The sequence below is a fragment of the Camelus dromedarius genome, chromosome 8 (genome assembly GCF_036321535.1).
Source record: "Camelus dromedarius isolate mCamDro1 chromosome 8, mCamDro1.pat, whole genome shotgun sequence".
NCBI lineage: Eukaryota > Metazoa > Chordata > Mammalia > Artiodactyla > Camelidae > Camelus > Camelus dromedarius.
The window spans coordinates 60242227-60267749 of NC_087443.1; the positions used below are offsets into that span (position 1 = coordinate 60242227).

The 25523-nt window shown below is 34.4% G+C and overlaps 1 protein-coding gene across 3 annotated transcripts in view; it reads right to left on the minus strand.

Annotated features, from left to right (window-relative positions):
• Nucleotides 1-25523, minus strand: part of NT5C2 (5'-nucleotidase, cytosolic II) — a 78852-nt gene that overhangs the window by 14410 nt on the left and 38919 nt on the right. The window contains exons 1-5 of one of the 3 annotated variants that reach the window (XM_031461673.2): nt 24666-24739; nt 14218-14398; nt 8241-8301; nt 4242-4359; nt 3323-3418 (exon numbers count right to left, since the gene is read on the minus strand). In XM_031461673.2, the coding sequence (XP_031317533.1) occupies nt 3323-3418; nt 4242-4359; nt 8241-8301; nt 14218-14259 (317 nt within the window). In that variant the 5' untranslated portion in view covers nt 14260-14398; nt 24666-24739. Of the gene's footprint in view, nt 1-742; nt 2785-3322; nt 3419-4241; nt 4360-8240; nt 8302-14217; nt 14399-24665; nt 24740-25523 lie in introns of those variants that run through there. The other 2 variants (XM_031461672.2, XM_064488374.1) reach the window with 2 other exon arrangements.

The following is a 25523-nucleotide window of genomic DNA, read 5'->3' on the forward strand; positions in this document are numbered from 1 at the left end:
GCTATTGTAAATCGTGTTGCTATGAACACTGGGAAATACATCTTTTGTCTCTTGTAACAGTTTTTATTTTGAAGTCTATTTTGTCTGATACAAATATTGCTACTCCAGCTTTCCTTTGTTTTCCATTTGTGTGAAATACTTTTTTCCAACCCCTCACTTTCAGTCTGTATGTCTTTCTAGATCTGATGTGGGTCTCTTGCAGGGAGCATATATATGGGTCTTGTTTTTGTGTCCATTCAGCCAGTCTACATCTTTTGGTTGGAGCATTTAGTCTATTTACATTTAACGTAATTATCGTTATGTATGTTCTTATTGTCATTTTGTTTTGGGATTTGATTTTGTAGGTCTTTTTTCTCTTTTCTTTTGTTCTCTTGTGATTTGATGACTATCTTTAGTGTTATGTCTGGATTCCTTTTTCTCTTTTTGTGTGTGTATATCTATTGTGGATTTCTGGTTTGCAGTTAGCATGAGGTTTTTGTATATCTGTGTGTGTGTGTGTATATGAATATATATATATATATATATTTTGTATGTATGACTGCTTTAAGTTGCTGATCTCTTAATTTCAAATGGATTTTAAATACCTAGCATTTGTACTCTCGTCCCCTCATGACTACTGTTTTTGATAACATACTTTACATCTAATTGTTTTGTGTATTCTTTAGCAGATTGTGAATACAGATGATTTTGCTACCTCTGTCTTTCAACCTCCCTACTAGTTTGTGTATAGATGATTTCCTACCTTTACTGTATGGTTGGTTGCCTTCACTGGTGAGCTTTTCCATTTCATAATTTTCTTGTTTCTAGTTGTGGCCTTTTTGTTTCTGCCTGGAAAAGTTCCTTTAGCATTTGTTGTAAAGCTGGTTTGGTGGTGCTGAATTCTTTAAGTTTTGCTTGTCTGTAAAGCTTTTGATTTCTTTAGCAAATCTGAATGAGAGCTTTGCTGGGTAGAGTATTGTTCTTGACTGTAGGTTTTTCTCTTTCATCATTTTAAATATATTGTGCCACTCTCTTCTGGCCTGCAGAGTTTCTGCTGAAAAATCAGCTGATAGTCTTATGGGAGTTCCCTTGTATGTTCCTTGCTGCTTTTCCCTTGTTGCTTTTAATATTCTTTTTGATTTTTGTCATTCTGATTACAATGTGTCTTGGTGTGCTACTCTTTGAGTTAATGCTGTATGGGACTCTGTGCTTCCCAGACTTGGGTGACTGTTTCCTTTCCCAGGTTAGGGAAGTTTTCAGCCATTATTTCTTCAAATAATTTCTCAGGCCCTTTCTCTCTTCTCCTTCTGGGACCCCTATAATGCGAATATTAGTGCACTTGATGTGCCCTATAAGTCTCTTAAACGGTCCTCATATCTCTTCATTCCTTTTTCTGCTCTGCGTACTGATTTCCACTACTCTGTCTTCCAACTCACTGATCTGCTCTTCATATCCTTTAGTCTACTATTTATTCCTTCTAGTATATTCTTCATTTTGGGTACTATATTCTTCAGCTTTGGCTGTTCCTTATATTTTCTAATTCTCTGTTAAAAACTTCTAACTTCTCGCTCTGTGCATCCATTCTCCTCCTGAGTTCTTTGATCACCTTTATGATCATTACTCTGAACTCTTTCTTAGGAAGATTGTGTATCTCCCCGTCATTTAGCTCTTCTTCTGGGATTTTACCTTGTTCCTTCGTCTGGAACACATTCCTCTGCCACCTCATTTTGTTTAAATTATTATTTGTATTTTTATGTATGTGGTAGGTTAGTTACATTTCTCAACCCTGGAGAAGTGGCCCTCTGTAGGAGGCATCCTATGCATCCCAGCCATGCATTCTCTGCTCATCACCAAAGGATCAGGGGCCAGCTGTCCCAGGGTAGGGACTGGCTTGCATTTGTGGATTCATTCTGCAGGGTGTGGGATCATAGTTTTCCTGCTTCTGGTGTCTTCCCCTGGTGGGTGAGGCTGATCTAGAGGCCCTATGCAAGCTTCCTGGCAGGAGGGGCCAATGTCTGCCCACTGGTGGGTGGAGCTAGGTCTTGGCTCTTTGAGGGTAGGGCTGTGTCTAGAGGTGGCTGTTGGCTCAGGAAGTCTTTAGGTAGCCTATCCGCTGATGTGTAGAGTTGTGTCCCCACCCAATTAGTTGTCTGGCCTGAGGCATCCCAGCACTGGAGCCTACAGGCTGTTGAGGGGAGCCAGGTCTTGGTACTAATGACCCAAGATGTCAGCCTCCAGGAGAGTGCATGCAAATGAATACTCCTCACTATGTCCACCATCAGTCTGTGTCTGTGTCCCCAGGTTGAGCCACAGCCATCCCATGCCTCCCCAGGAGACTCTCCAAGACCAGCAGGTAGGTCTGGCTCAAGCTCCTATGAAATTACTGCTTTTGCCCTTGGTCCCCAAGTGCTTGAGATTTTGTGTGTGTCCCTTAAGAGTGAAGTCTCTATTTCCCTCAGTCCTGTGGACGTCCTGCAATAAAGCCCTGCTAGCTTTCAAAGTCAAATGCTCTGGGGGCTCCTCTTCCTGGTGCTGCACTCCTGGGCTGGGCAGCCTGACGTGGGGCTCAGAACTCTCACTCCTGTGGGAGAACTTCTACAATGTAATTATTCTCCAGTCTGTGGGTCACCCACTGGGGGTGGGGGTATGGGATCTGATTATATTGCATGTGCGCCACTTTTACCATTTCATTGTGGTTCTTTATGTCATTAACTGTAGAAGATCTTTTCTGGTAGGTTCCAGTCTTTTTCATCAATGGTTGTTCTGCAGTTAGTTGTGATTCTAGTGTGCTCATGAGAGGAAGTAAGCTGAGGGTCCTCCTTCTACTCCACCATCTTGGCTGCTAACCTCATGTTTTAAAAAATTTTAACCACATGATCAAACATTTGAAGCTATTCATCAGAATACAAAAAATAATGTATTAGCTGTTAAAAATCTTAGTCATTTACATTGCTGTAGTTTTAAATTTTTCAAAGCACTTTTATGTACATACCTCTTCTGAGCAGCTACCTAAGAACTGCCTTAAAAAGGAGAAAATAAAAATCTTAGAAGTTCAAAAAGTCAAAGCCACTACAGTTCCTTTTGGGCCAACTGCAAGATCAGCTTTGTCAAATTCTATATAATTAGAAGGCATGTAATTTAAACAAAATGTAACTGCTAACTACGTAAGCCAGTTTGGGTCCTAACTGCCTAATAAATAATTGTGAAGTATCCCGATGTAAAGGAATTACTCTTTAATATCAAGAGAATAGGAAAATATATTACATTTGGGGAGACAGTATCATCTTCATATTGTTTGAATATAAAATACACTAGAAAGAGGCCAAAGGTTCTTTGCACTCACCCCCTTATGAAGTTAAATCCATGTGCACAGACCAAGAGGTTTCCATAGGCATCAACTTTCAAAAGATTTCCATAAAGTGTGTCAAAGACAAGCCCCCTATGTGAAAATGAAGACATCATCAATAATGCAGAGTAACACAGGCAGTAATCTAATGCAGTATTTACTCAATCACGACAAACCAACCCTTATCTTATTCAAGTTTTATGGCAAATCAAGTATGTTCAAAACAATATAACCCAAGAGGCTAAAGTGAGTAAATAAAATCTTAAAAACGAATCCCAGAGCAACTAACAAATATTTTCTCTGTCCAGATAAATAATCACAACTGTTTTACGTGAGGAATAAGAGCTTAATCAAACAAGGTGTAAAAAATACTACAGCTAGTTCTATTCTGAAGTAGTATCTCTTTTAATTTCCTCGGACAACTGAGGAAATTATATTTTCCTCTATTAGATGTTGTATATGGGACATATTTGATGATATCTCAAAATAAGCAGCATCTTTCTGAATCTCATATCTTTCCTATCAAATCCAGAATTGCAAACTGCCAAGAAGGCTCCTGATTACCAAGTTAAATATATTAGCAAAACATAACTGCTCTCCAACAGTGTAAGGTAGGAGCATTTGCGATTACTGCCCATCAGTTTTAATAATCTCTCTTCTTTCCCATAAATAATCTCTCTTCTTATTGTTCTTTAATAACAATAAAGTTCAAAGTTCAAGTCAAGAACACAAAACACATGGTGTACATGAAAGGTTCATGGTAATTTCAGAATCAACACCAACTAAAAACAAAACAAAAAAAACTCCAAAGAACCTTTCTATGTTTTGTTGTTGTTTCGGTTATGGATGCATTTGGAATTATTAATTTGTGGGATAGAAGGAAGGGTTTTAATCCAAAAAAATCTTGAAAAATTACCTGGTAGGGAATGTAGAATCATAAGCAAAGCTGAGCAGCTCCTGAGGATAACCAATAGAAACTAATCTCTCCACAGTAAGCTCAAAGCCAAGGGACTCATACTCCGGGGACTTGTACACTGCATAAAGAGGAGGTTCTCATTAAAAGAATAGCCAATTAAAAAAGAAGGCAAATGAGTGAATTTCTACTCTTTCCCAATTCCGCTCTCGTCCTAAATCTGCCATTCTTCTTTTCTTTCAAACTCCATGTTTTGTACTGCTCCAAGTAATCACAGAACTCAATTGTTAATCTGTGGAAATAGGTCATATTATAGTAAGAGGAGCAGCAACAAGATGTATTATCAGGCATTTCAGAACAGCTCTTTGATTCTTAGGAAACCTAATCCACCATTTTTTCCCCTTTATCTATTCTTTCACGCCCATGATCTAAAGGCAGGAAAAACAAGTAACATGCACAGCTGTGATATTAGCCATGAGACTATAATTAACATAAAACTAAATAAATATGTTAAAGTCCTCACTGATATGCATAATTCGTGTAAGAATCCTTCAACATTAGGTTTTTTTTTAAAATCAATCTATTTTTTAGAATTCCTGTCTGGCTTGGTAATTGCTTTATACTCCTTCTCCAATGAGCATAATTCTATTTGTTAGGATTTATTTGTTTTCTTTATCAGCCCTAACAATGTCATAGTCATCAAAACTGCATTTTACAAATTATCACTACTAAAACAATCATAAAAAGACATGTCTGAGACAGGGAAATCTGGATGTGAACTGGCAATTAGACTTTGAAGAACTGTAACTCATTTTATAGACCTGATTATGGAAGAATGGGTATGTGCAAATATGCACGCACGCGCACACACACACACACACACACACACATAAAATATATATACCTCTTTATCTGCCAAAGAGAATACTGAGTTCGTTACAGGTAAAATAAAATAGATTTTGGAATATGGGGGTTTCTCTTTAATATGTATGTCTGAAGTTTTCTATAATGAAAAAACTTTATAGAATCACTGTGGTTCAGTATAAAGAAAATGTTGCTCCTTTAAACAGATTTCTTCCAAATGAAATATTTAAGTAAGCAACTTTCCATCAATCTCCAGGAGTGGGTAAGCCGTATTAAAAATAAAAATAAAATGACCTACAATCTTGCTAAATGCCAAATGAGGAAAAAAAAAATTCTATTCTTATGTCTCATAATAATGCAACTGTTATTATTATATTATAGTTCTAGCTATGATTAACAGCTCAAACTGATTTTTCATTACAATCAGTCTGCCTATCCAAGTTAATGCTAATATTTTAATGAATATGATTCAACTTTCTCTTTCCAAAAACAATCCTTTAGAATATTTCTGGAAGCACATAAAAGAAACTGGTAATACTGTTTGGTTGCCTCCATAGAAGGGAATTGAGCGGCTAAGAGATGGGGAAGGAAGGAGACTTTCATGTACCTTCTTACGTACCTTTAAAACTGTAACATACTCATATATTTACACATTCTTTTAATTAAATTGAAATTTTTAAAAATCAGGGTGAGTTTTTTAAAATCCTTTAATAAACAACTGTCACATTTAAAAAGCCTAAAAATTTTAAGGTCCTTTAGAAGATGATTAAGTCTCATCTCACCAGAACAATGCCTAAAGAAGCTGTCATTTCTTTTGTTGTCTCAGGGGTAATAATAATTTAATACTAATGCTAACCCTGGCTAACATTTTCAAAACTGGCTATATTTTTTTCTTCCCCTCAATTCCAGCCCCATCCTCAACCCTCCCGCCCCCCAAAACTTTTTGAAGCATCAGGTGTGGAATTCTTAAAAGTAGATGACGTATACTGTGGTAAAGAAAGTGTTATATATTCATACACACTACCAGAATAAGAGCTGGTGTATTATTATAAAACCAGGAAAGCATGCTATCCAATGATGTCAAATTGAATTATTTTGAGATATATACAGTAACATCTCATCCCACCCCTTACTTCCACTTCAATTGAAAATAAATCTCATTTTAACAAAATTTCCATAAAACAAAGATTACTTCTCAATCCTAACAAAGTCCCACTTATTTCAAACAATATTTAATGGAACAAAATTCCAGTACAGCTAAGTAATTTGGATAATTCACTGACATTTGTTCTCACAGGACTTGGCTCATATAAAACGTTTTCAATTATTAATTTTTCAGAAAGATAATTTGTTGGATATGTCTTAAGAATGGGAGACAGAAACAAACCTTAGTCACAACCCCACCCAGGCTCACTCCTAAATAAACAATTTTCCCTAGTTAGAGAAGTGATGGAATAAGTGGTTAAAATCTATTTCTATGAGGCAATTTAGATTAATATCCAAATTAATTTATTCAGAATTTTTAGTGAAAAAAATGTGGGTGGGGTGGTGGTGTCTCAATTCCCCATTTTGTCACCATAAAACGTAGAATAGCAGAAAATATAACGCTATACTCTTGCCACATTGTGTTGAATCCAGGGAAGAATTTCCAAGTGTTCAACTGACGTGACTTTCTAGAAATTCCACCTATAGAAATAAATACTTTAAATTTCCTTTCTCTCAGTGAGTTTAGGGTACTTCCCAAAAATACAATGTATTTTCCCCTTTGTAGTTGGAAGTGTGGTACACCATGGAAGACAGAGTACCCCTGAAGTTACATAGCAAGTATAAACATCAGCTGAAGCCAGAATCTAATCCCCAAGTCTCATCTGAAGCCTTTTGGGGTGGGGTGGGGGTATAGTGTCACTGTTAAAAATGAATTTCTAGATAACATAGGACAGCAAAACTTAAGCTTGGGTATTGAAACACACTACTCTCCCTCAAATTTCTTTCAACTAGTTCAAAATAAACTACTCTAGTCACAGGTGGGGATGGATTTAGCAAAGAAGAGTCCAAGTTCGACTTTGACAACATTATCTATTTCACTAAGCTCTGTATTAATCAGCAAGACCTACAAGCTATTGACATTCTCTCATAAGCTTCCCAGATAATCATTTCAGTAACACTAACTCCCAGGTCATTAAACCATCTGCTAGAGAACTATACAGTTCAACTAGGGCTGTAGAAGCAGAACTGTAGCTGCACAGAGCATGAGTTTAGATGTTTTGTTCTAAGTGTCCTTTGGGAAGAATCACAATTTGTTCTGACCTGGTGGCAAAAACGACTATTCCTGAAGCCTATAAAGTACCATCATTCCTTAAACAGACAAATAAAAAGCAAAATTCCTTCTTTAATCAACCAGGCTCTTCAAAGCCAGCCTTGACATCTGTGGGGAACCATATGTACAACCTTAGACTTAAGGCTCTATATGCCTCTCCACAGCTGCAAAGGCTCTAATTTCAATTTCTCTGGCAAAACTGGCAAGTAGATGATGCATAGCTTCTAGCTCAGTTCTTCCAACTGACTTTCCAAAACACAGCCAAGCTTCAAGAGTCAACATAACCTCACACATCCACTGCTTATTTCTTCTTTGAGAAAGTCCTCAGGCCTACCCTAATTTACCCAATATCCAAAGACAAAGGAAGAAGTTATTTGAAGGGCTAGAGTCCAAAAAAGAGGACTGCTTCAGGCACTAGGGCAGCACACAGTGTTCTCAGGTTACGTAACCAGACTATAAAGAGAACAAGCGAAGCTTTGAAAGCTGAAGCTACTGAGAGCATTTAAGATATTCTTTACTTCATAATCTGCAAAGAAAAAACAGCTCTTCAAAAAATATCAGTTGCATGCTGTGGAGATGAAAGCTGTGGGCTCTGTTTTGAGTAGATTTTGTTCATACAAGATAGAACCTACATTGGAGGAGGCAGCCCCTTTGGAATGAGCTGAAAACTTTCTGCAAGGGAAGTCTGGAATTCTCATGCACTTTTTACCTCTGCCACCAAGATACACTGTGTAATAGCTTACAGATTTTAGAAAAAGGAAGGGCAAACCTCTACAGAGGTTCCAGCCTAGCAGAATGCTGCTGCCAAAATGAGAACTCACATGAGGCAGATGCAGATGCAGAGTGTGTCACTCCAGTCTTGAAGGAGTTACACTGGCTCGCCTGTTAAAAAACAAAACAAAGCAACAAAACAAAACAAAAACAAAAACAAAAACTGGTTTTAAAACTGTTGTGATGGGCTGGAACAGAGAGATACCACTTGGAAACTGGTATTTACAGGAGTTACTGCCCTCCTATTTAGAAGCCTTTGACCATCACTAAAATTCATCTAATTGGCCATAACAAAACAAGGGTATTGAAGATAAGCCTAAGTATTATGCATAATTTAACTTTTCTGGTACTCTGAGCCTAGAATACAAATCGAGTCTGATCCTGAAATGTTAAGTCAAAAGACAAAAATAAATTTATTTTGTCTTAGTTTATTTTCTCTAGCACATTTCAGGTTTATATGATAGAAACTGAATGCAACTGGTAAACAGCATTTAAAACTTTAGTAAGTGAAACAGATTGATAAAGGACACAAGAATAAACCAGAGCAGTCTCATCTTGGTTTTACATACCCATTTAAACTAAGTCTACCTGTACCTATCTACCTACTTTTCTATCCTTCCAACACCTAAATTTGTGATCTTAATATAGATAAGAATCTACTTTACCCTACTGAAAAACCTAACCAGATGTCTAAATGTGGAAGGGAGGAAAAAATTTTATTTTGATTCTGTGAGTGGATATTTGCCCTTGGTAAGTAGGGTCATATTATTCTACTGTCATAAAGTTAAAGGAACTACCTGGTCTAGTAAAATAACTGACTTAAAGATACATGAATCCTTCCAAGATATTGACACTTTTAAGATATGAATTATTTTAAACTTTATAGGGAGTCATTTTCCCCAGAGACATTAAGGTTTTTGAAAACATATGGTTAGATTCATCCAACTTATGGATGTTTTTGTGAAAGGGAGACAGTCCGAAGTTGAACAGCAAAAATAACCAAATATAATGTCTAAAAGTCCTAAAAACATTACAACTAGGGGAAACCAGTATCACCAATCACTATGAAAAACAAAATCCTACCCAACCACCCAAAAATAGTTACTGATTTTTATGCTATAAATGAGAACATCCACATTATCTATTTAGGCTACATGATTTGTTAGCTCTCTGAGCAATAATTCACATTATCAATAAGAAAACTTTTAAAAAAATCTTTTCCATTCTCATATAAACAGATACCAGGAGACTTTTTTGCACTTTTCACAACTATTTGAAAACCCAACACAATAACATACATATAGTCAAAATTTTTATCTCTAATCCAAGAGACCACAAATGATCTTTAAAAAGTTACTGAAAAATTCTAAAAATGATCTCAATTTTAATTTACCTAAAATACAAAAGCTAGATACCATGTAACATTTTTAGTAATATAAAAGAAAACCAACTCCCAAAAGACTAGATATGTAAATAAGTAAACAAGTGGTCTGAAAGACTGCCTATTTCAATTCATTGCAAAAGCAAAACTAAATGGGAGATTTGTTTAAAAAATTACCAAGACAATTAAGAGACTATTTATTTTAAAGTAAAATGAAAAACAATTACCTAATTCAATTTTTTCCCTCTGAGAACCTGTACACTTACTAGAAATGTATATTTAGAGTATTGTTTTTAAATTGAAACAGGAAAACTGAAAATTATTGAAATAAAACTTTAAAAATCCTCTTTAACCAAAGGAGCTGCTTGTACTTTAAAAAAACTAGCTAATATATATATTTCCCCTCAAAATAAGAACACATCATTACACTCAAATGCCTGTATTAAAGTTAGAAGAATGTAACTTAGATGCCTACTGTGTACAGGTACTAGATGCTGAGGGAAAAAAACAAAACAATTCATGGTCTTTGGCCTGAAGGAGTACACAGTGCACTACAGGGATATACAATTAGATATTTATGACAAATTTTGGAAGATCCATAGCACAATGTGACTAAGGAGGTATAGAGGGACAGAAACGGGGCCAATTAACCCAGCCCAGGAAGTCTTTAAAAATATGTATGATTCACTCAGGTTTACACAGATAATTTTTTTTTTTTTTTATAATTCACTTTCAGAACCAGTATTTCAAGGTACTATAGTTTGCCAGACAAACTTTCTGAGATTCAAATTCAGGTAATATGTTCCAAATACCTATACCAGGGTCAGGTAGGTCGATTAATGTGAGAAATGGTCCAAATGTTGGTACATGTCTTGCCTAAAGGGAGAAGTAGCTGTCAGCTGTAGCTGACTTTCCTGTGGGAATGAGAACCAAAAGTTGCCATTTATGTGGTAACAGCCAGCCTAGACTTTTACTTGGTATCTTCCAATTTTTAACTACTGATTCAATTTTAAAAACCAACAAACTCTATTTGAGCCAAACTATGGTCTGTGGTCTGAGCTGGGTCCATAGGTCACAGTTGTGCAACCTCTAGCATATACTTTAGATCAGATACTTCCACGTAAGTTCTCCCATCTAACTGAAATGTTCTGACTATCCTTTTTAAAGAGCCTTAAAAAAGTAAATAGAATTTAGGTAATTAATGAATTGGAAATCCAGGTGCAACTAAATTCATTCTTCAATAACCACAGAGTACCCAAGACAATGTTGCTTATTCTATTCATCTAAAAGAAAAATTGAGGGGTGGATTTTAAAATGTAGGAAATGAAGGAAGTTTTATGTAATCACTTAGTTTGGTCCCCTACCATGACGCCGTAACAATTATGCCATAACAAGTGTAATTAATCTGAATCTGATTCTTATGACTGTGAAATCAAACAAATGTTCACAGTGACTGAAAGAATCACAATCACTTAATGATCTGTCTGGGTTCCCTGACCCAGCAGGTTTTATCCATAAGGTTTAACCTGAATCTTCCCTACACAGCTTAACTCCATTATTCGTCTTTTTCTCAGTGGCCATTATCCCCATGATAAACATTCAGAGAATGTGTAAGCAAAAAAAGAGATAATTAACCAAAGATAGCTATTATATTGGGACTATTTTGAAAATAAGTTTATCCATGTTGAAAATGGCATGGGATATTTTTTAAAAGTTTCATTTTAGTAATTTCACTGATGCAACTAATACTACATGATATTTATTTATAAAAAAGTATTTAGCTTACCTTCGAATACTTTTTATGACTGGCAATGGGAAGTAAAGATCATAAATACTGGCAATGGATTATTTCTGTCACTCATCACATAATACAGAGAAGATGGAATTAGGTTTTATTAAGCAATCTTTTAAGTCTCTTAATGATCTAAGAACAAACACATATTACTGCAATTCAGAGAGATGAATCTAAAATTACTTAAAACCCTAACTGGGATACAGAAATGACATAAAGGGAATCAAAGCTTGGAAACTAAGTGTAGACTCATGTATATGTATATAAATAGGGCTGCCTAAAAGTAATGTATATATCTAAAATAGGTGATATATATATGTAATATAAATATATATCTAAAAATAATAATAGTCTTGGGGGTATTTATCTCAACTAATACAAAGAGCTTTAATCCACAAGAAAGATATTACTTCTTTTAAATTCTTTCTTAACATACAGAGACCACCTCAAAAATATGCTTGGCTGAAGAAACAGTATTTCATTTCCTGAGGGAGGTAGTGTGAGAAATCCTCAAGTTTAAGAAAAAGCAGTAAGAAGAGCTAAAATAAAGATTACATTCTCAAGTGGAAAAGATTAGAAAAGACCTTTAAATTTAAATATCCTTTAAAAATAATCACTTCATTGGTATTTTGTCAGTTTCCTTCACCTGATTTTTAAATTTAATTTTATTAAGGATATTTTTAATCACACACAAAAGTGCAGAAAATATTAAATGAGCTGCTTTAAACCTATCACCCAAGCTTTAATAATCATCACTATTTTGGATTCTTGTTTCACTTACCCTACTTAATTTATTCTCCCCAACTGAAAAACTTTTATCAGATGAAAAGTTTTTAAACTTATCTTTCAAAGAATATTTAAGTAGCACAAATGTACATAAGTATCATATATATGCAACTACAGAATTACTTCATTAACTAGGTCAGATGATCATTTAGTTACTGCTTAAAAATCCTTCCCATTTAGAGGCCAACACAATACTAGACAGTCTTTTATCAGCAATAAGTTATAATAAGAGCTTTCCAAATTAAGGAGTGCTCAGAAATATTTTAACTATACTAAGGTTATCAATTTTACAGTCTTGATGAGAAAATCAATTCTACCAAAAGCACTCATCTTTTCGTATGACAGTACTGGCTTAGTGTTACCATGCATTAATACTCTTAGGAAATCAGAGTTAACACATAAGGTGATATGTTGGGTCAAAGAAAACTGAACAGTGTAAACATGCGAGAAAAACTTTAAATTAGGAATGCCATCAACAATAGTTTAGTTCAAAAAAGCGTAGTTCAGTCATAGAAACAAAATAATAAAGAAGACAAATATCTTTATATAAGAATCACTGAATTTATTCCAAAGTAAGTTCTCCTGCTCTAAAAGACAGGTACCTCAAAACAACAGAAACAAACAAAAATCTGAAATGAAAACAAACTGTATTATGAGTTGTGACATAAAATAATGCCTTTTTTTTCCCCCACCCCAGTAACATCTTTTAAAAGCAAACTTAATAAAACTTACTCATCCAAAGGAGCCTCTCCCACTCAAAACAATCACTCCCGAGGCAATATACATTTATTCCAATAATGCAAATCATCACTCAAAACATATCTGAAATTCTTCTTTCAAAACTATTTTCAGGGTCTATAGCACATTGTTCTAGAAATATATCCTTCCTGGTGGCATATTTTCATCAAAAGATGATGAATTTAATTAAGGGTTGGGGGGGGCAGTTATTCAGAACAACTAGCAACAAAAAGAGGAATTCAAGCTGGGTTAAAAAACAAATGTGACTACTTGAAGCAATGAAGCAGGTTTTCTTGTGGGTTTATAAACTGGTTATGAAAACAATTTCAAAAGAATTCCTAAAATTCTAAGGAATTCTAAGATAACTGCAATAAGTTTTCCCTAATAAGGTGACTTTATGAAGGATAATATCTATTTGAAGCATATTTTCTTATGGACTTTCTTTTATAAAAATGAGTCTTTTGACCAATTTTATATGTGTTTAATTTTATAAGCTACCTCAAATCTCTTTTGGGGATTTACATAAAAGTAAATTTTATTGCTTTATAGGTAACAAAACTTCCAGCTATGTAAACTCATTAAACCATAGGCCCTGTCAAGTACAGCTTACTCTAGCTGGATCCTTGATACACATCACTGACTGGACTCTAGAATTAAATTATCACTTTTCACCTTCACAGTTCTTTTTGGGTTGAGTCCTCATAATATATTCCAATAAGATTTTTATTTTGCTTGGTATTATGAGAGTGTTTTCCAATTTATTTTTATTGGTAATTTTATGAACCATAACCTTTGTTTTTTTTCTTTTTTGGAAATCTCTTTTTGGACACACGTTCCCCTCCCCCCGGCCCCTTTTTATCTGTTACTGTAGTTTCTCTGTTCAAACACTCAGCTTATCCCCATAATCTATATCAGAAAAATAAGAAACAAAAAAATCCAGTTCAAAAGTTCTTTTAAGAAAAAAAGATCACTTGTATAGCACAGGGAACTATATTCAATTTCTTGTAATAAGCTATAATGGAAAAGAATCTGAAAATATATGTGTATATACGTGTATATGTATAACTGAATCACTCACCTGAAACTAACACTGTAAATCAACTACACTTTAAAAAATAAAATTAAAAATAGAAAAAAGATCACTAAGGATAATGACTGCATTTCACTTACCAAACTACACCTATTTTTACATTCCTTTAATTTCAATTTATAATTCAATCCATTCACAAACTGATAAATCCCTCAAGAATAAGTCAGAGGACATACACAGGTTAAAACCTTTCACTGACTTGGAGGTGCTCATTCCCTAACACAAAATTCTCTTGCATACCATCTGTTTGGAGGATTGTGGAGTAATGTCCAAGTTCGACATTTTCCAAGTTGTGAGAAGGATGCTCTGACCACTGTCTCATGACCTAGAACAATGAGAATTTCTCTGGCCTTTCTGATGAAGGTCATCTTCCTTGGTTTGTACAAAATACTTTTCAAGAAATGTGTTCCTTTAAGAGACCCTGTTTTAACAAAAAAAATTTAAAATTTGTATGGAAACACAAAAGACCCCCAAACAGCCAAAACAATCTTGAGAAAGTGGAACAGAGCTGAAGGAATTATGCTCCCTGACTTCAGACTATACTACAAAGCTATAGTAATGAAAACAGTATGGTTCTGGCACAAAAACAGATACATAGATTGATGGAACAGGATAGAAAGGCTAGAAATAAACCCATGTACTTATGGTGAATTAGTCTACAATAAAGGAGGCAAAAATATACAATGGAGAAAGACAGTCTCTTCAATAAGTGGTGCTGGGAAAGCTGGATATGTAAAAGAATAAAATTTGAACATTCTCTAACATCATACACAAAAATAAACTCAAAATGGATTAAAGACCTGAATGTAAGACCAGACACTATAAAACTCCCAGAGGAAAACAGGCAGAACACTCTTTGACATTAATCACAGCAATATTTTTTGGAACCAGCTCCTACAGTAATGGAAATAAAAGCAAAAATAAACAAATGGGACCTAATTAAACTTAAAAGCTTTTGCACAGCTAAGGATACCATCAACAAAATGAAAAGACAACCTACAGAATGGGAGAAAATATTTGCAAATGATGCAACCAACAAGAGACTAATTTCCAAAATATACAAACAGCTCATACAGCTTAATTATCAAAAAAAAAAAAAAAAAAAAAGGCAACCCAATCAAAAATGTGCAGAAGATTTAAACAGCATTCCTCCCAAAAAAAACCATACAGATGGCCAACAGGCACAAGAAGAGATGCTCAATACTGCTAATTATTAGAGAAACACAAATAAAAACTAGAGTGAGGTCTCACTGCACACCAGTCAGAATGGCCATCATTAAGAAGTCTACAAATAATAAATGCTGCAGAGGGTGTAGAGAAAAAAGAACCCTCCTACACTGTTAGTGGGAATATAAATGGTACAGCCACTATGGAAGGCAGTATGGAGGTTCCTTAAAAAACTGGAAATTGAGTTACCATATGACCCAGTAATCCCACTCCTGGGCATGTATCTGGAGAAAATTTTAACTTGCAAGTGCACCCCAATGTTTGTAGCAGCACTACTTACAATAGCCAAGACATGGAAATAACTTATATGTCCATCAACAGATGAACAGATAAAGATGTGGTGTGTACAAACACACACACACACACACACACACACACACACACGTGGAATACTACTCAGCCATAAAAAAGAATAATGCCACTTGCAGCAACATGGATGGACCTGGAGACTGTCATTCTAAGTGAAGTAAGCCAGAAAGAGAAAGAAAAACACCATATGATATGACTTATATGTGGAATTTTTTTAAAAAAAGAAAAAAAAGCACACAAGCTTATTTACAAAACAGACTCACAGACATAGAGAACAAACTTACGGTTACCAGGGGGTAAAGGGGATGAGAAGAGATAAACTGGGAGTTCAAGATTTGCAGATACTAACTACTATATATAAAACAGATAAACAACACTGAATAGCACAGGGAACTATATTCAGTATCTTGTAGTAACCTATAATGAAAAAGAATATGAAAATGAAGATACATATGTATAGGTATGACTGAAACATTATGCTGTACACCAGAAATTGACACAACACTGCAAACTGACTATACTTTAATAAAAAAGGATGCACGGAGGGAAGGTGTAGCTCTGTGGTAGAACGCATGCTTAGCACACACAAGGTCCTGGGTTCAATACTCAGTATCTCCATTATAAACAAACAAACCTAATTATCTCCCCCTAAAAAAAAAAATGCAAATTTTAAAATGGACAAAGGATTTTAAATAGATTATTTCTCCAAATAAGGTACACAAATGGCTAATAAGAATATGAAAAATGATCAACATCACTAGCCATTAGAAAAACGTAAATCAAAACTACAGTAAGATACCACCTCACACCTATTAGGATAACTATTATCAAAACAACAACAACAACAACAACAAAACCCAAATAACAAGGGTTAGCAAGGATGTGGAAAAACTGGAACCTCTTGCATTGCTGGTGAGAATATAAAATGTTGCAGCCACTGTGGAAAACTGTGTGGCAGTTCCCCAAAAATTAAGCATCAAATTACCATATGATCCAGGATTCCATTCCAGGGTATAGACCCAGAATAACTGAAAGCAAGGACTCAGCAGATATGTGTACATCAATGTTCACAGTGGCATTACTAACAGTTGCCAAAAGGCAGCCAGTGTCCACTGACAGATGATGGATAAACAGAATGTGGTATACACATATAATGGAATACTATTCAGCCTTAAAAAGGTATGAAATTCTGAGACATGCTACAACATGGATAAAATTAAAAAACATGCTAAGAGACATAAGCCAGACATAAAAAGACAAATATTCTATGATTCTGCCATTTATATAAAATATCTAGAATAGGTAAATTCACAGAGACAGAAAATTAGAGGTTATAGGGATTGAGGGGACGAGGGACCGGGAAGTTATTGATTAATGGGTACAGAGTTTCTGTTTGGGATGATGAAAAAGTTCTGGAAATGGACAGAGGTGAAGGTTGCACAACATTGTGGATGTATTTAATGCCACTCAATTATATGCTTAAAAATGGAGAAAGTAGTCAACTTTATGTTATGTATGTTTTACCACAATTTTTAAAAGGGAGAAAAAAGGTACTCTACCTTGTTTGAGATGTCTTCAGTGATAGTATGCTAATACTGTGTAATACTTCTTACTTTAGATTGTTTTTCCTCATCCCTTTAAATGCCTCTAATGCCAATAAATTTGGTAAGAATGTATAGTCACTGACAGAAACATGATCTAAGTGCCTTGTACTTTGGTCCAAGTAAATACAGCATGCAAAAAAATGTTCATTTAAATGTCAAGTGAGTTGAGTCAATTCCAACAACAATAAAACAAGATCAGAGTGCACCTACTACACCTGGGAGGATAGGATGAGAGATCAAAAGTCCTGAGATGCCTCTGCTAGTAGCAGGATAACTCTGATTAAGCAATAGCAAGAACTAGTTTCTCTTATTTCTTCCCTGATACTCATATAGTAGCTTTACTCTATCTTCCCTTCCCACTTTAGGCTTGTTGATGCAAAGTGCTTAGGTTTAGGATAATTAAATTTCACCCCCGGTGGCCAATGACATGGCCTAGAAAGGGGAGGACAAAAAAAATTCAAAAAGAAAGGGTCCAAAGTATACTTTCAAGCCCTCTAGAATTCTAACAATACTTGGAACAGAGTATTTATACTGTACTCTTAAGGCTTCATCCCCTTAAGGTTGTTTCTAAAACTTAAACAAAAGAAAAATTGTGTAAAACTACGGTAGTCTCCTCTCCTTGTCAGTGGATGCTTGAAACCACAGATAGTACCGAACCTTACATACACCACGTTTGTTCCCATACATACACAACTATGATAGTTTACTTTATAAATTAGGCACAGTAAGAGATAAACAATAACAACTTATAATAAAACAGAACAATTAAAACAATATACTATAATAAAGTTATGTGTGGGCTCTCAAAATATCTTACCATACAAATTTAATGCCTTCTCCATCTTAACTAAGCACTCATCATACACCGAGTGGCCATGACTTTTGAAGTTTGAGGTGCAACAGCAAAACTAGCAAGAATTTCTGTTTCCTTCACAATTACACAAATAGAAGATCTGTTCTTATCGTAGATCTTAGTAACCTCAGCATATGATTGTTTTCTTCTCTTATTAGGTTGAGAACTTTCACTTTTTCACTTAAAGGAAGCACTTTTAGGCTTCTCTTCAGCATATACGAATTGCCAGCATTGCTACTCTTGCTCTTTGGAGCCACTATTTTAAAAAAACAAAGGTTCCTTGAACAAGCAGTACAGTGTCATGACAGTCAATCTAATAACTGAGAGGGCTACTAAGTGACTAACAGACAGGATACACTGGACAAAAGGATGATTCATACCCTGGGTGGGACGGAGCAGGAAGGTGTGAAATTTCATCATGCTGCTCAGAACAGCATGCAATTAAAAACTTAAGAATCACTGATTTCTGGAATTTTCCATTTATATTTTTGGACCATGGTTGACTGTAGGTAAATCAAACCATGGAAAGTGAAACTGAGGGTAAGAGGGGACTATAGTATCTGTATTCTAAGGATGAGGATTACATTCAAATGCAAGAACAAGATGCAGTCTGCCCTAGGAAGAATTCCCATTTTGGGGAAAATGAAGGATAATCTTTTATGTCTATGAGCTTTTTTCTTTACTGAGTTCTTGTCTAAAGGTTGGTAAATAATTTCTATACCTGTGAGAGCTGGGAGCAGCATGAGAAATAAAAACTGACCCGGGTTTAAATTCTAGCTTTGAGTCTTAAGTCAATATACAAGCTATGTACAAGTCATTTTATCTCTTGACATGGTGGCCTTATTTGAAAAATGGAGCTAGTAATCCTTACTTCAGATCACTGAGGATTAAAAAGTATACTATACACAAAGTACATTTTCTAGCTCATAACAGTATGTGCTTATTAAATGTTTCTCTTCCTCCTGATAATTCCTCAGAAAAAAATGGGAGAGATTAGACACTGTCCATACATCCACTACTTCTGAAATGGAAACAGAAATAAGGAACTTACTGTTGGACTTATTGAAGTGGCTCAAAACCTAAAGGTGTAGGAGCTGGTAAAATGTTGGAATGTATCTCTTTTGGATCTCTGAGCCCAAGAGGGTCAAAAAAACCCCACCAGACTTTTTAATTGAAAAAAAGAAAAATCAAGATGATTTCCTAAATGAACCAAGTAAGAAATAGTAATACATTTTCATAATCCTAAAGTAAAAGTCACTCACTCTACATGTGTGAAGGGCATTAAGTAATAAATAAACTAACAAACCTTCTCCCCACCCAAAAAATGCTGCTCTACTCTCCCGTGGGGTAAGGACTTCTGAAAACATAACAATTCTACATATATAATTGTGATGTTAACTCGATAGAACTTCTGCACATTTAAGTCTTTCATGGAACTGCAAAGGTCAACCTCTTTTTTCTACTTAAAAGTCTTACTGTATCAAAAAAGCAAATAACTCCCCTTGCACTTATTAGAAGCGTATCAGTGATACTTCTGTCATAAAGTAAAAAATTTTAATTTAAATAAGGACCTTGTCTCAGAAATCTATTCTTCAGCATGATCCTGTTAAAAAAATTAACCCTTTACCGGAAACACTGCTTAATTTCTATGGAGAATCTGATGTCAAATATCTTGTCATTAAAAATCTACTCAGAAAACTTTAACTTTCTATTAAGTTCATGATCATACGCAATACTTAGAAAATTAAAAAACAAAAGAGTGATTCAATATTCCACAGCCATCTGTCTAGCATTCCAGGTTTTCCCACAATATACAGGAGTGCAAATGAGTTTAATATTGATATTTTTCTCCTCAGCATTTCTCTTACAGCTCAAGTTCTGTATAGTAATTAATACTTTGGTATCACCAGTCAGAGCAAGAAAACTACTTTCACTGCATTAATCATTTTATATACATCATCTCATTTAAACCTTGTACCAACAGTTTATCCCCATGCCCTACCCATCTTTTTGGATTAAATGAAGAAACTGAGACTCAGAGAGGTTAAATAACATGCTGGTGGCCAAGAGGTAGAGCTGGGATCCAAACCTAGGTCTATCATCCTCTGAGGTTTCTCCTTTTCCTCCAACCACATTAGCATCTAAGGTAAGGATAAAAGCAAGACTGGGTCCAAAGTCAGAATGTATGGGGCTTATCCTTCAAAACAGAAAGAAGGTTATCCTGGCTTTTTAAAAAATCACTTTTTTATACCCAGATTACTCTCACTTAGCAGCTACCGACTAACATTTTGCTTGATAAAGAAACCACATTTTGTAGAGTAGCAGTCTATCAGAAAGTGATCTATAACCATGAGGAGATGATATAAGTACATTATGTCACTCATTTAATCAGAAAAGAATTTCTCATTTGTAACCTCAGCAATAAATTTCTGGGTAGAATATGATAAAACTAAGTAACAGAATACTAAGAGTAATGGAAACCAGAGCATCTGTTTCTGCAAATACAACTTGAAAAATTAACAAGCACTAAACCTTAAAAACTTCAATTCTCCTTTTGTTTTCTATTTTCATTCTTTTGTCCACTGTTAGTAACAACAAATTTGGCAGCATAACATTTTTAGGAGTCCCTTACGCAAATAAAACCAAATAAACAAAATTCACAAAGAGTATACAGTGGTCTCTTCACTCTGCAGAGAAGGAATAACTGGATTAAAAACCTTTTTGTTCTCTCACAAGCCCAAGGACCTAATCTTAGGTTGACTTTCAAGGTGTTTTTTGGCTTGATTTGTCCTAGAGAATGCACTTACAAGTCTGATCCATCTGTCTGTCCCACATAAGCACGAAAAGGCTGGAGATTACTCTCAGATAAAGAGCACGAACACAAAATCTGGAGTCTAGAATGGACCTACATTAGGGCACCTTAAAAAAATAGGAAACCAGAGCACTCAGCAGGTCTAATTGAGGGGAAAACAAATTGCAGTATACAAACAAAGGACTACTACTTGGTCTCCTCTCCAGAAAAGGGGGAAATTTTAAAAAGAAAGGAGAGTTTCATAATGTTGACTGGCTAACATCACTAGTAATAAGACCTAATAACATTATGTACACCTTATATCATGCTCTAAGAAGGGGACATCACTTCTATGGTATTCTTCCCAAATATAAAAAATACTTCAATCTATTCATGAAAAAACATCAGACAAACCCAAATTGTAGAACAGTCTACAAAAATACCTACCTATCCAATACTCTTCAAAGGTGTCAAAGCAATGAAATATTTAGGAAGTGTCACAGAAGACACTAAAGAAATATAACAACTAATTGATACAACATTGTAAACTGACCTAATTCAATAAATAAAAAAGAAAAAGAAAGGAAGTTAAAAAAAGAAATATAGGAACTAAATGTACTGTGGGATTCTGGATTGGATCTTGGGATTGGAATAAAGGACTTTAGTGTAAAAACTGAATAAAGTCTGTAGTTCAATTAATAGTATTGTACTAATGTTAATTTCTTAGTTTTTATAACTGTACTATAGTCTACCATGGTCAAGTAAGATGTTACCATTAGGAGAGAGTAAAGGCAAACTATTACTTTTGCAGATTTTCCATAGGTCTAAAAATATTTCAAAATAAAAATTTTTTTTAATGTTGGAGGTAAAAAAAAAAGAATGAACTACCTACTGACAGATACAACATGAATGAATTACAAAAACGATACACTGAGAAAAAGAAGCCAGACACAAGAGTGCATTAAGTGTATGACTCCATTTATATGAAGTTCTGGAAAAAGTAAAATTAATCTGTAATGACAAATAGCACTGAGGCAGAGGGTGGGGCAGAAGAAAAACCCGACTTCAAAAAGGGAATGAGGGAACTTTTTGGAGTGATGGAAATATTGTGGTGGTGGTTAGACAGGTGCATACATTTTGTCAAACTCAATCTATATACTTAAAATGCATCTGTTTTATTAATATGTAACTTATTCTTCAATAAAGTTTATTAAAATTTTAAAAATAAGTTTATATTTAAAAGTATTTCACTGATAGTGTACATTTTGTACTGGGTAAACTAAAGTACCATGATTAACTTTTAAACTGATATATTAAAGCTGATACACTCAAACTGTTCATTCAGTAAATATTTGCTGGGCACCTACTATATGTGAGGTTTAGGCAACACATAGGATATAAATGTGAAAAAGAAATCCTTACCCTTGAGGAACTCACAGGTCAACAGGAAGACAGGCAAGTGAACAAAAGCTGCCTTGACATACAAGGTGCTCTGATGAATGATATGTCAGGATTTTACAGAGAAGGTAGTCTCAGAGAAGGCTTCAGGAAGAATACAGGCCCTTTCCAAGAACTTTCCCTCAGAAGCTATTACACTTATTTTAGGAATATTTATCCCAAATACTCAAAGGTTTAAAAAAAACATTTCTTTTAGTCTTGTCTCTGTACTTCATGGCACTTTTTCTGATGAAAAGTCCTTAGCACTTTAAGGGTGTGGTTGGTTTGTTTAAATAATCAAAAGTTAGTCACAGATAAATTTAATGAATACCATTCTGGAAAACAGGTGCAAGTATAAAGTCAATAAACTTCTTTTCCTATGTGCTTTTATGAGCTGAAAGCAATACCACAAGGATAGTAACAATGTTTTTCATCCAACATAGACTTCTTGAAATAATGTATACTCTCTCAAGAAGACTACTTTAAAGAGCTTTGTCCTTTGGAGTGCTGAAGTCTTGATTTGTTTCTTGGGGTGCATGGTATGAAATTAAACCTCACTATAAACTGTCATTATTCAAAATGATAACTTAAACATTATATACATATATATTATATAACATAGATATACATGTGTGCTTACAATTGAATCTTAGTTCAGCTATATCATAGCCAATGTCTTTAGACAAAGTCCTAAAACTCTTAGCATTATCTGTAAAAGGAAAACAGTAATAGTACTATCTGCCACATGGGGATTTTGTAAAAATTAAGTAAGTGATGTGAATGAGATAATCTACATATTAAATGAAATAACCTAAGTAAAACACTTAAAATAGGGCTTGGCATACAATAAACACTTAATAAATGTTAATAATGACTATTATACTTATATATAAATGAAGTATATTAGTGTCTAGACTAAGAGTAAGCATTAAAATATAAAATGGGATTATAAAAAACAAAAAGAAATCATAATTTAGCTTTAAAATTTAGAAACTAAGATTCAGTGGCCTTTTTGTGAAACAAGAGAATTCTTTTTTACATTATTCACTGGGATATAGTTATCTCAATGCTTAGTAAAAAAAAAATGTGCCAAGCACATTACAGGTTTTCAACAAATACTGAATTGAGTTATTTCAATACAGTGAGATGTCTTAGTAACTAAGAAAAAAAGACTGTCACTTTTTGACCCCATTTACTTCTATTTCTGCTTTAGATAACATCCCTTTCAGCTGCCAAACTACCTCACCATTCTTTTCCCTGGGGAGCTAGAATTCTACAAAGGAGAGAGACTAGGATTTTCTCCCAATTTGGACAGCACAATCTACACTGAGAAAGTACAGTGCTTCCACCTGCTTTCTGACAAGTATACCTGAAAGTGTCTGCATCCAGTTAGTAAAATATAAAAGAATCTAAATGCTGCAAAAACACCTTTAAGGCAACAGAAAACTAAATAAATAACAAAGAATACGGAAGGAAGAAAGAGAAATTCAAATTAAGTCAGTGTATGTTTTTAATGTATAACTTGTTTGGTAAATATGCCCACATCTATGTAGCAAGTACCTATAACTACATGTGTTCATTTTTGTACATTTATTATTCATTTATATTTGTGGCCTAAATTGAACATCAAATGAAATTTGTCTAATTTGAAATGGAAGTCAATTTTTAATGCTATTATATAAAAGGTTTCTGAAGATGAGTGAACCTATACATTTTAAGGTTTTGTGTACTTAAAGATAGTATTTTTTAGAGAAAATTTCTGAAAGATTCTTTTCTGAGTGTCACAGCCATGTATATGTGCATTATACATGCACATGTGCTCAACTCAGTCCTTCATTCCTACTACCTCTTAAATGACACTTTCTCCAGACTGTAAATATTTAAATAAAAACTTAAGTTCTGAAAAGATGTTGCAACTATTGGCTACTACACTGATTATTTCAAATATATCTCAGAGACAGGAACGGAAAAACAGCTCGGTGCTGGTGTTTAAGGTCCATCTGACAATGAACAAAGCTAACAGCTCTAGTTTTTAAAAAATCTCTACATAGTATGTGTGAAATCATTTCAATAGAAAATGAACACATTTTCCATTTGTCTTAAGAATAACATTAAGATTTTTAACTGAAAAAAGTTTACCTGTGGTAGACACAAAATTCTATCTTTGAAGAACAGTTTAATAAAGTAAAAGCCAAAAAAGCCCAAATATACACATTAAGGTATAATTTCATCATTTCATTTCTTACCAGGGTCTCAAAAGTAATTTAGCACTTGTTCTACCTATCTGTACAATCTAAATCTCAAGGATATCTGATAATTTCAATATTCACAAATCTCAGTGGAAGCAGCCTGAAGACAAGAGCTTCTGGCAGCTAGACATATGACTAAATGAACAAGGGTTTATTGAATGGCTTACTGTGTTTTATCTAAAGTAGTAGTTCTTAAGCAATCAGAAAGCGCTACTCACCAGCAAGTGTATAATCCATATCAAAACCAAAACACTTAATTTTTTCCATGGCTAAACTTCGGTTCACAAACACCCTAAAAAAAGGAGTAAATATGATATTAACACTGAAATAACAACAAAAAAATTAAATTCAATGGAATTATTTGTCTATCTTTCTAATCTCATTTAAATATCAAGATTCAAAATAAAAATAATTCAAGTCCTTCTTATACCATAAGTAACATCAAATATTATATGAAAATACATGAATTTTCTTATTGTGACTTAGTTTTAACAATGCCATGTACTCAAGATTTCAGAAAATCAGCTCTTCTTTTCTAAGTCTGACCCCATAAAATAAGCTTATTTCTGAGATTTTATAATTCATTCACTCATTCATTTGTAATTTACTTAATAAACAGAGGTTCATTTAAAGCCTACCATATGCCAGACACTAAAGACATAAATATAAACAGATTCACTCAACAAATACTTACTAAATGCCTACAATATGCCAGGTACTGTGATATGGCAGAGAAAAAAAAGTATGTGCCCTCATAGAACTTACATTTTAACATACAATCTTTATCCTTGAGTAATTCAGCCTAACAGGGAAGAGACTTAAAAGCAAATAATTATAACAATTCAATAAATGCTATAAAATAACATGGAGGAGGGAACACAAGTTGTTTAGAGACCAGAAGAGATGTTTGAGCTGACCTTAATCAGTAGAAGTTTTCCAGTTAGGACAAAGCAACAAAGACATTCCAGACAGAATAACCAAGCAAAGACAAGGTTTGTAGTGAACTATAAAACATTTATTGTGGCTGGAGCTAAGTTTTCTTTAGTTTTGCTTTTCTGTTTGTTTTTGCAAACAGA